The 12639-nt window shown below is 40.7% G+C and overlaps 1 protein-coding gene across 8 annotated transcripts in view; it reads left to right on the top strand.

The window, feature by feature from the left end:
* The window catches only part of mctp1a (multiple C2 domains, transmembrane 1a), a 119355-nt gene that overhangs the window by 79837 nt on the left and 26879 nt on the right, over positions 1–12639 (top strand). For all 8 annotated transcript variants that reach the window (XR_013293393.1, XM_077560874.1, XM_077560875.1 and 5 more), the window contains one exon: positions 7601–7657. Coding sequence is in view for 7 of the 8 variants with exons in the window: in XM_077560874.1 (XP_077417000.1) it covers positions 7601–7657 (57 nt within the window). In the remaining variant the exon portion in view is untranslated. The remainder of the gene's footprint in view (positions 1–7600; positions 7658–12639) is intronic.

A 12639-nucleotide genomic window follows, 5' to 3' on the forward strand; every position in this document is an offset into this window, starting at 1 on the left:
ACCGGGAGCATCAGGAACGCCACTGCCGAATCCTCCCAGCCTCCTGTTTCATCACGTCGGCGTGCTGCTTTCTCTTCATTTCCATCCATTTGTCTGACTCCCTTCATCACCGTGAACCTTTGTGACTACCTGTGCTCTTTCCAAACAGCAGCTTTTGGTGTCTGCCTCACTTCCAGTTGTTGTTTTGACGATACAGCAAGCCTGTTGTAGACTTTTTCTTTCAGACGCTTAAAGCCTACAGAAAGTTTATGCAGTCTGCCTGACAACAAGTGCGCACATGCTGTCAATTCCGTCATTGACAAAATATATCAAGCAAGCCTCATCAAGAAAAGTCAAAAAACAATTCCACTGTCCAACTTCTTCTTGAAATGTGGCTTTCTGTAATAAAGCAAACTTTGAGAAAAGAAGAAGTGATGATTCATTTAGATCCAGTCAAAAAACGACAATAGAAAAAAAAATGCAAAATTGCCCTATCACAGCCATAACAGACCACCAATACCACTTGCAAATACTAAGTATCAATAACTCTTCCCTCATTCATTACTTTACAGTTCGGTTATTGCGGCTTCACTCTACCGCGGGTTTTCATTTGTGACCATCACTTCATCTATTGCAGTTTTGTCTATTTTCTTGCTATTTTTCTTCCTTCTCGATCGGACCTCTCAAAAAATAACTTTTTCTTTTTAAAAGAGAAATTTGTTTTACACAAACCAAGACCATGAACATTAGACCCCCAAAATCCCCGTTTGCAAATACATTGCAACGCACAGCTTCACTCAGACCATTTGCAAACTCAATTCAAATGTGCCGTTGGGTTATTCAGAGTGCCCCAAAAAATGGAGCCCAGTGCAAGTTGTACAAGGAAAGTAAACAGTTGCACTCCGAAATTGGAGCCGAGCGTGCCCTACCTCCAACAGAATTCCACGTCAGGTTGTAGCCAAAGGTACAATCCTTGTGGTTTAATGCATCTCGTAAATCCTTGTGGAAACCAAAACCAAGTTGCCATGACAATGATTCTCTGCTTCTGTACTTCCGGCGGAAGTTCCTTCTTCTTTGTCTGCTCTATAAGAAGCAGAAAAGCGTCATTTAAATACAACCTAGCGAAATGGGTGTTTTCATACAGATACTGAAATCCAATGTGACATTGTCATAAAATAATTAGAACCTACGACCATTGCTTTCAAAACCAAGCGAGTTTCATGTATCAAAATTCACACCCATGTCTTGCCATTACCGATGATAAAAAAGACTGATTTCATGAAAACTTTAAAAGGCTCCAGATTCAAACTGTACTTGATTCCCTAAACATGTGGTTGGTACCAAAAAAGTACGAGTATGGCACAGAGTAATTAATTGGGTAACCATTACTGTTTGACTGTAGGAAGACAAATATCTCACCAGCATGAACTGCTCTGACAATAGGCAATAGAGTTCTATGGTGCTCATTATGTTGTCAGCAATGATAAGCAAACATGTCAGCAAATAAGCAATGAGGAAAGATGGCTTACATTGAATTTCTTCATTGGAATAATAATGGCGGATCTTCATTAATATGGAACCATCCTTCACACCCAGCCCCCCCATCTTCCAGTCCCAACGGTACAGGGGCCTCACCCCAATCTAGCTCCCTGCTGGGTAACCCTGGCTGGGGCAGTGCAGATGGAAGGGGGCCCCCCTCTGAGGGCCGTGCCTCTGACAGCTTGTGAAGGGCCCGCATGGGTCAGCCAAACCCAGCCAGCAGCCCCTTATCACACTCACAGCCCTCCTCCAGTCGGCAGAAAGTGTGGCGTAGGCATTACGCACACACAGACACGCACACATGCCCATACACTCGTGAACAGTGCATACCAAGTAGCGCCTTGAGATCCCCCAGCCAGCAAGTCGGACCAACCTCGGCAGCTGCAGAGGTTAAACCCCCCCTAACGTATCAAAGAAAGAGCAGAGGAGAGATGGAGGGAGGGAGGGATGGAGGCATTGGAGAAAAAAGGAGGAGAGAGTATATCTTCATGTTCACTGGAATGTCTGCCCAGGCATCAATTCCCCCCGCGGCTGTCATTGGCAAGGTTAGGCTGGCAGATAGTGGAAGTCTGCCTGCTCTGACTTAGGATTTTTTTCCTTCTTCTTTTATTTTAAGCAAGAGAGGAAATCTACTGAACTGGCCAGTGTTATTACATCCAGCTGAAGTTAACAATCTGGTTTTCCTATTTTTATTTTTTAATTTTTTTACAAATCATGCAACAGCTTAAGTCACATTAGAGCTAGAGTGTCAAACTCATTTTTGTCACAGGACACATTGTAGTTAGTTTCCCTTAGAGGGCTCTCATGACTGAAACCATATCAATGTTTTATCACCTACACATTTTACATATATAGTACATAGCAAATTGACGGCTAACTAGTTCTGAAATCAGAAGTTAAGTGCACATGGGTGGAGGTTTCTTTCTTTTGGTGTTTGGCAAGACAAGCGTGCAAAGTGCATTTACACTAAAAGGAACTGCAAGAACTTTCAAGATGGCCGCTGAGGAATGGGCACTTGGAGACTGCATTCAAAATATTTTTAACATGATTATGATAATAACTCATTCAGTTAAGGGATTTCTACAAGGATTACGTTGCATGCTGTATTCGGGATAAGGTCAAAGTGTGAGCAGACAGAATTACTTCGGTCTCAACTGCAACGAACGGCATTTCTAATGTCAATGAAACACATTAAATTCTTGTCACTTACCACACTAATAAATGAGTCGGGTTCCTCTTTACTCCAAAAGCGCAGTTCTGTCCTGCGCCGCTATGTTTGACCATTTTTGTTCACCCCTGCTTGTGTATTTCCGGTGGGTTGTGTACCAGATGCACAGACAATATACAGTATGTGTGTCTATTTACGCTCTGTGGCTTTTTCGCCGTAGGGACCGAAAATAATGTGAAAACGTAGTGGAGAAATCCATGTATTACATTTAGGCTCGTTTAGCGAGTGGTAGTAATGGGAAAATGAAGCTTCATGAATCACTTGCGCTATTTTTTTCTTTACACCTCTAGATGTTGATCTTGTTATAAAGATAAAGGCTAGTAACCTTGACAGCAAGCTGAATTCTCGCGGTATTTGTTCACAAATACTACGAAGAATACATCTTGTACCGCTCCCGCTGATACGTTTGCATCCGACCTTTTTGTAGGTCGGACCAATCAGGCGTTTGTTTCGGGCGGGGCGAAACTCAGAAGCGGCAATAGCGGGTGGACACTGCAAGTAATTCTGTTCTCGCAGAACCACTCGCCGTTTCCTTGTTGAATGTTGAACGTGCATTTTTATCTGGCAAAGATGTTTATGTTTTCTTCCCCCCCCCCCCCCAAGACGAGACCGAAGACGACATTTTCATCCGTTGGTCAAAACAAACAGCAAAGATGCTGCATCGTCCAATCAACTTGAACAAGCAAGTCCCTCCTTTCCTGAACGGATTTTGCCGAGTGAAGTTCTAGATTGATAATGTGAAGAACTCCCTTGAGTGAATCACAATTTTAATAGTGTGCTAGTTTACATCTTTAAACCAAGAGCATCATCTAGAGGAGTAAAAAAAAAAATAAAAAAAAAGAAAGTAGTTCATGAAGCTTCATTTTCCCATCACTAGCGAGTGGCAACGCAAGATGGCCGCTGCACATACAAGTAGTTTAGACCAAATTCCGGTCAGTATCCCAATACCCGTTAATCTGACAAAATATTCTGGTTTGAACAGAAGTAACTCAGTGGTCTTATCCTGTTTTTTACGTGTTTACATGGCCTTTCCAAACCCGACTATTGATCACCAAATGATCCCCGAGTACGAGCCACTGCTGCTGCTCACCGCTGCCTCAGTGGATGTGTCAAATGCGGAGAACGAATTTCTCCCTACTTAGATGGCCGTGACAATCAGTCGTCCTTTAACCTTTAACCTTTATTGGCAATAGTTGGGTTTTGAAAGTGTTCTTTTATTGCATGTAAATGTAGTCAATAATTCAAAGGCATTGTCCCACGCCGTTGTCAAATTTATGGCTAAAATACAAAGACATGCAATCGCACACATCCGCGTAACTCGGAATCTGTGTTGCGCGGCCCACCAAATTCAGAAACACGCTCAACTAGACTTGCCCTGGCACAAAAATGAAGATGCGCCTGATTTTAAGCCAAGCTCACGTTGAACCTGTCTTTGAAAATAGGGCTTTCAATGTCATTGTGCTTGCTTATACTTTGTATATACTCTGTATTATCACCGTGTTTATATGAATTTACGGCGCACAGTGTAATCTGCGAGCGCATCCTGCATCATCCCTGTATTATTTGAATTGGTTTGAATATGTTAATCTGCACCTCTGTCTATATTGAATTCACCGGAGCGGCTCTGCAAGCAATGTTAGCTCGCTGCGATCCCGTCGACGGCTTTGTAATGATAGTAATTCAAACAACATGATAATAGAGGGATAAACAGCCAAATCATATCATATAGCACACAGGCCTTAGAAGAGCAGAGTGAAGCGAATAGAGAGAAAGATGTTTGGAATCCGGCGGTAATTTATATCCCCCCCCCCTTTAGTGAGACAGTAGCTTGAGCGTGCGCGTTTAGCCGTGGCAATCTTCAGGGCAGATGACATGTTCGCTGCCTTTTTATTTATTAATTTTACAACGTCTCGTCGCAGGGAAACTGTGTGTAACCAGAGGCGATGGCAGAGCGAGAGCAGGAGGAGACAAACGACTCTATCATTCCCTCTGTCTCTCTAGGTCATGCTTCTCCGGCTCGCTCATGCTCATTCCCTTTGTTTAAAGTTTGGAGTGTGTGCCAGGCGTGCCCCTCTAAAGCCTCTGTGCGGAAGAATCCATTATGTTTGTATTTTGGCACGGATGAAAGGATTTGGGTGGAACCGTGATGACTTTATAAACAGTTATAGCTCATTTGTTTGAGCAGCCGGAAGTCTTTCATATTACAATAACTCTTCGACAAATTTTGCCGCGGCTGAGAACGAGACTTTCCCCCTCTCTGGTACTTATATAACATAGGAGTGAATTTATTCCGTGCTCATTTGTCGAGGGGGTGACGACATCTCTGTGAAGCGGGAATTACCCGCCGCTATACAGTTTCAATAAGGAGCGCCATTCATACACACGGCTCACTTGCCCCGCTGACTGGGAGTTATTGATAGAGCACGCACACACAAGTACACGGCGCACTATTGACTCTACCCGCCGCTGTTCTGAACTCCTCTTTGTTTGTGTGGGAAGCTGCATTTACATAAGAGGCTTATGTCAGCTGCCACATAGTTTGCTCACTTACTTCAACGAAAAACAAAAAGGACAAAAGCTATTGTGCCTTTAAGTCGTGATTTTTGGATGTCTCCAAGCTGGTGTATGCGCTTGTTCAGGGGGATGTGGGGGCGATGAGGCCAGTCAAAAGGTTTGATGGGTTTTCCAGCGCTGAATGCAGCACAACAATGAGGTTCGAGGGGGTGGTAGCTCATGTGCTTGTTTGTTTACTAAATTGGGGGCAAAGCTTGCATTTTGGATGCATGATTGATGAATGATTGACAGCAGGGGTGGAGAACAAATGGAGCGGTGATTCATGCATACATGCATCAAGGAGATGATTTGGTATATATTTGTTAGTTTACTTGTAATGAGAAGGGTTACATACACATGCTCGTTTGCAGCCCCAGGTGGGCAATAATGGTGGTTCTCTCCAGTGGTTTAGATCCTGTTTGGCTGACATAACATTTTTTTTTTTTTTGCCTTGGTTGCTCTGAGTCCGGCACCGCCCCCACTGTCGTATGGTGTTGCACAGGGTTCAATTCTGGGGCCTCTGTTGTTTTCGTTGTATGCGGCCTTACTGAAGAGCATCCACACATATTGCTGACATTCAAAAACAATTCAAAACATCACTTTTCAGGGCAACAAAAAACATTTGATGAACCATTCACATTGCATTGTCGAACACATGATTTTGTGTTGCATGTTTCAACACTTTGGATTGTTCAGTTATTTATTATTCGCACTGGTATGTGACGTAGGAGGTTTCTGCCTGACAGTGACTATATGCTTAATTGTTGGTAACTTACAGTGGGCACTGAAATGACTTGAAGCTGACAAAAGTATGATTAGATTGTATATTAATTCATTTGCTCCCAACAACTTATCAATATGTTCTATTTTAAATATTGCCATGATCCCAAAAACATATTCATACATTTTTTATGTTTTTTAATGCAAGAGCATACAGAAGGCTTTGCTGCAACCTCTGAACTGAAGAGAACGCTTGAGGCAATGGTATTACAAAAACGGCCAGCAGATGGCAGTAGAGTATAAGAAATCAACCAGGGCCATGTTGCAAAAAGCTGTTTCCCCCACTGTTTTAAACAGATGTGTGAATAATGATGAAACTTATCCTTATTCTAATGCTAATTGCTGCAAAACGGAAACAGACTCTAATCTTTCCATGTTTTCATACCAATAGAACACGATATTCTGTGGGCCTTTCAAAATCAGTCAAAATCCAGTAAAACGGCCGGGAGCGAAGGGGGTTGCTGCAGTGAAGATGGCTGGGAGTGAATGAGTTAATAATGCTTGGAAATAAAAAGGGTTATGACAAAAATACAGTTTGATTGATGATTGATGAATGTGAGTGTTATGACTGTATTTTAGGTGGGGTCACCGGGTCAATGTGTTGTTATGGTCCTGTATTTGCTCATTTGTGATGATGATGATGTTGTCAGTTGCTATGGCCCAGTATTTAGGCCCTGCATTTGTGGTTCTTATTTTGTCCTGCAAGCCTTTATTCTGTCATATGGAATTATGCATTGTATCAAACAGAATCAGATCGTTCAACCTTAAAAAAACAAAATACATATTGAATTATCGGCGCACCCCTAATATATGATTTATTGTAGTATCAAATCGGAATCCCACTGAATCGTATCGTAGCCCATGTATCGAGGAGCATATCAAATTCTTTATTGAAGCGATGCACACTATTAGAAATAAACATTTATTTAACCTTACTTAAAATTAACTTGGTGGCAACTGGCAAAGCCTTCCCTTCGTTCTTGCCTCTCTTTTAGCTGAAAAGAGATGCCCAACTTCATATTTGCCTTTATTGTCACTTCCAGTAAGTGTCCCAATATTTTTGCCCATAAAAGAGCATTCGAATCGTACATCAAAACGGGGAGGCGGAGTTTACAGAAAGATATGGAGGCCACTGATGTCATAACAGACCAAAGAACGCTCCGCAGTCTCATCCTGCTGAAAGCTTGTGAATGCTTTTGTGCCATGCGATTTAAATGGATGAATAGATGTTAATCCTGCGCACATTGAAATTCGCTACCAGAGCATTTCCACAAGTGTCAACATATTTCAACAATAGAATGTTTCTCAAATTAAATATTCACTGTAACTCATTTCAACGCTTGAAACACATTAGCACATCCACTTGTTCCTCATAATCATTAAAAGACCGTTGCCAGACAAAAGCATCACCAATCAGCATTAATTGGACTCATAAACTGCCGTGCTATCTAATGTTTATCTCTTGCTACAACGTCAATGTTTTATCTCTCATTTTGTTTGTCTGTTTTTTTTTTCTACTAGCAAGCAATGGAGGATCTGATGGAAGACGAAGATGAGGATTTTGACAAAGATGACAGGGTAATTATCCCGCATCAGGGATAAACACAAACACATGCACAAACACACGCACAAACACACACAAGCTGCCTGAGGGTTTGTTCAGGTTGCCGTGTAGTCGGGGAACCCCGAAAGATGGAAGAAATGCTCCTTTTGCTTGAGGCACAAACACACATCCGAACATTGTTCAGCCTTTTAACCTTTTTGACAGTACATTTCTCAACTTTTATTCTTCTGTGGTGTTTTCTGCTCCAGTCAAGTTTGGTCCACTACTATCCCTCTCCCGCCTTTCACATGTTGGCAGAATTACATTACTAGCGTCATGCTTCGACTCTGTTTCCTGAGAACATGCACCCATATAAAGTGCTTAGTTGGCTATTTAGGTCCATTCACTGGCCCTTTATGTCGCAATAAAACAGCATCTGGGCTTGTCCAGACACTATCAGGTAACAACAGGTGGCTGCTTTACTGCCTCCGCTCGTTTACACTGTAGGAACAGCTACTGAAACAAATGCCAGTAGATAGATTACACTACTTGGTAATTGGAAATTGAAATGCTGGAGCAGCTGCGTTGTCACATATCGTGTTGTGCTGGAGATATGTTTCAATTTGATGCCACGGGGTGATAAGAATTGACAAAATACGGAAGTAGAAATGTGATGGAAAGTAGGGCTGTCACTATCAAATTGACTTTCCACGATGAAGAATTTTCAGCCAATCACCGATCAGCGATCAACAAGTTTGAAAAATTCAATAACCAATTGGATCAGAAGATGGTCCAATATATTTATTTAAAAAATGCTTATATTTACTAGGGCTGGGTATCAATTCTAATTTTAATTCACAAGAGTTTAGTTTGATTCAATTTCAATTTTTCCTGATTCGATTTGATTCACTTCAGTTCAATCCAATATTGATTCATTATGGAACATCAACTCTTCTTAAATGTCAAGGACATGATGAAAACTCCACAAATATTCAGTTTTAATTATAAATTAAATATTGCAGAGGTAGCAACTGGTCAAATGATTTAGTTTAGTTAATGAACAGAACACGTGTTATAATCACTTAAGTGTAACACAAACATTGACATCACCAAGGATGATATTAAAATGTTTTCAGAATTCTTATTCAATAATTGTAAATATAAACTAAAAAGATTCTGTAGTGTCTTAAAGTGCAATAGGTCAGATCTTCCATAAATGTAAGAAAATACTTTAAATTCATTTGAACAGTAAATTTCAAGAATACACAAAAATTGTACTTTAAAATTCTATTTTCTTAAAGAATTGATGGGAATAAAAATAAATATTTTTAAAAATCGATTTATGGTTTTTTGAATCGATATTGGGCTCGAAAAGGAAAATCGATTCAATATCAGTTATTCGATTTTTTTTAAACCCAGCCCTAATATTTACTCGACAGTCGACCGCCACCATTTGTGGGGGACTGGCCCGGCCCACAGTTATAAAAAAACAGCGCAAAAGAAATGCATGGAGGAAAAAATTAACAAAAAAAAAAAAACTGATAAACATTAAATATAACATGTGTGCCAATCAATGACGTCATTGATCGATTTGGGGCATATAAGGCAAAATATCGTCCGATCTCCATCCGGTTTGTTGTTGTACTCACCAATCTTTTAGAAACATACTCAGTTACTGGCATGGTAAATGTTTTCCAAAGTAAAAGCATAGTCTGCAAATGTCATATTTTGATTAAAACATATAAGATTAATCAGCCTGCTTTCATAAATATCTACAGAAAACAAAGAATAATTACTGGTGAGCAGGTAAAACCAGATGATTTGGACTTTTACTCGATTACTAAAATAGATGTTGATTAATTATATAATCAATCAGTTGTTAAAATAAGCGATTATTTTTGGCACCGCTAAATGTAAGATTTCAAGAGTGACCAAATCCTGTGACGTGAGTTGTAAGTTGATGCCTTAAAGCCACACTCCAGCAATATAAAGGTTAGTAGGCTAAGATGTGGTAATTTGCATGGTCTGATTTGGTAATCTATTTGGTGGTGGGGGGTGGGGGTGGGGGGGGCGTACTCAGGAGGTTTGTAGTGGTAATTGTAAAGCCCTTTGACCAAGCAATTTGATATCTGGAAATGATTTTGCCCTGAGGATATTCTGTATGCTGAATTTACTTGGAAAATCCCCACATCCATCCACATATTCTGCTTATTTGGGGTTGTAAGTTCAAGTTGCCAGCAAAAGGGTAAAAAAAAAAAAACGACACACACACGAGGTGCAGATGGTCAAATCGCCGTCCCAGCAATCAGTCAGCCGGCATGCCAGTTGGCTGACGAGGATACGCGAACGTTACATCCCCTCCGCGGTTGTGAAGTTCCAAGACTGAAAAGGTGCCGGGCACTGATTGAAGAAACGCACTAAGCAACCTTCAATCTTTCTTCCTTCACAGAATTTTCTTCCTGTCTGTGTACCGTCACTACATTCGCTCTCCCTTTCAAGGGAAAAATACAAATATATAGCATTTGAAAAGCGGCAGATCATACATTGGGAAATACATCATGCACTTTGATATTGAAATGAGGTCCAGCAGCAGCTCCCTGCCATTTTGGTGCCAAAGTGATAATTCCCTTCCCAGGCCGGGCGGGTGTGCTCACTGTGCTCGCAGGGGGCTGGGATGGCCGGATAGCAAAGGCTACAATTTACCAACTCTGGCTTCATACATTTTGATCTATTGCTCCCTTCAACTGTTAGCATTTCATTTGAGCTGCAGGGAAGTTTAAAGGCGGGGTGTTTTCCTCTTTCTTCGCCTACATCTCTCCCCGCCGCGCTCGCCGTCCATCGATTGATGCTTCTCCTGCATGTTTTTGCCTTCATCCTGACAAATAGTCTCTCCCTCCCGCTTCTACTCGATCACCTGGTTAAGTGCAGGACAAATTCAAGACCTAACAAATTTGTCTTTTACGTTCGATAGCGGCCTTTTTTTTCTTTCCCATTGTGCACTGGCCGCAGCTTCAGACTGTTTGACTGGCTTTGGAAAAGATGTAAATGAGGCCCCATTTTACGTGCGCGGGGACGAGGGAGAGTGAAACGAAGAGAGTGAAAAAAGATTGATAAATGTGCCAAAGTCTCATTTTAATTGAACTTGAAGCACATGTTGCAAGTATGCGCAATTCATGCCAGATGTTTACGCCAGCCATGTGCGCCACAAGGCAGCTATTAGCTGGATAACCTTTGCCCCAAAGGCTAAATGGGGTATTACATGGCCAAAAATTGGAGCACCTGTTTTTCATTGTGCTGAAGACCCCTTGCAGGCTTTTTTTTTTTTAGTTGCCTTGGATCACCAAATGTGTTTTGACTGAAGAGATTGCAGCGGAAACATGAGTCTATCTAGAGTCTCATTTATAAAGGACACTCACTTGTTATAGTCAGAGCAGACTGGTACACTGGATATAAAAAGTCTACACACACCTGTTCAAATTGCAGGACTTGTGGATTTGAGGCCAAGATAAACAATATCTAGGGATGTTTGATACCACTTTTTTCAGACCAATACAAATATGAGTACTCAACTCTTGAGTAGTCACTGATACCAATACGCGGAAGTAGTTTTGATATACAACATTAACTCATTTGCTCCCAAAAATGTACAAATATGTCTTTGGGACACTTAAAACATTTAAAATAGAACATATTTATATGAAAAATCCCCCGAAAAAAACAATCACTAATCAGTCTTGTCACTGAAGCAACGGCTGTTTTACTACATTTTGACAGATTTTGCAAGGCCCACAGAATATTGTGTTCTATTACTATAACAACATGGAACCACCAACAAAAGATTAAAGTCTCTTTTTTCATTAGGGAAAAAAAAAGTATATTTGTATCTGTTTCCATTTTGCAGCAATTAGTATTAGAATATAGCTAAATTTCATCATTATTTACAAAACTGTTTAAAACTGTGGGGGAAAGAGCTTTTTGCAATGTGGCCCTGGTTGATCTTGTATACTCTGCTGCCACCTGCTGGCCGTTTTTGTAATAACTACCATTGCTTCAACCGTTCTCTTCAGTTCAGAGGCTGCATCAAAGCCTTCTGTATGCTCTAACATAAGAAAAACATAACAAAAACATATAAATACGTCTTTGGGAGCATGGTAATATTTGAATTTGAATGCAATTGGGTAATTTTGAACGCAGCTACATCCCGTTTACAAGAGGGGGTGTACACTTTTGCAACCACATTATTTTAATTACAAATTTTTATTTTTCCTTTTAAAAAAATCTTGAAAGAAAAATCTAATAATTTCCACTTATTATTGGCAGAAAAAGCCTTGAAAATTATGTGGTCCCACTTTTTTTTTTTTTTTCATGTCACAGAAACCAATCATTTCAACATGGGTATGTAGACTTTCTATATCCACTATACAAACAGAATATCCTGTAAGATCCTCCTTGATGTGTGTTGTTTCACTTCTATTGAACCAAAGTTGACTTGTATGATAGCTCTTTGAGTTAGTTTTTATCCTTAGTACATTAAATAATACATACATTTTTAGCTTGTTTTTGAATATGCATGTTATATTGTCGCTAAAAAGTTGTTCATTTTTCAGATAGTAGTCCAAGACAGAAGTACAACACGCCGTAGCCAATGTTGTGAACAAGATCCATATCTCCTAACACTGTCACCATGAATAATGGAAACAATGACAGCATGACATAACACCCAATGTTAGAGTTGTTTGTCAATAGCTGAAGGCTGTTTGTACTCCCTTTGGCGAGACAAATTCTTCAGCATCTGGAATGTAAAGGATGGTCAGGATCCAAAACAACACCGTGCGTCTTTTTTCGCCGCAGTCAACAACAGCAGCAAATTATTCTTGTTTTCTTTGCACCATTTATGAGTAGGAAAGATGCTGGTCGCTACAAAACATTTGTCTGCGGGCCCTACAGAGTGCAGTCGTGTTTCTACCTGAGAGGCGCTGTCACCTGCAGGTACAGCACGGGTTTGGCCATTTGTGTT

This window comes from Vanacampus margaritifer, chromosome 3, assembly GCF_051991255.1.
Source record: "Vanacampus margaritifer isolate UIUO_Vmar chromosome 3, RoL_Vmar_1.0, whole genome shotgun sequence".
In the NCBI taxonomy this organism is placed as follows: domain Eukaryota; kingdom Metazoa; phylum Chordata; class Actinopteri; order Syngnathiformes; family Syngnathidae; genus Vanacampus; species Vanacampus margaritifer.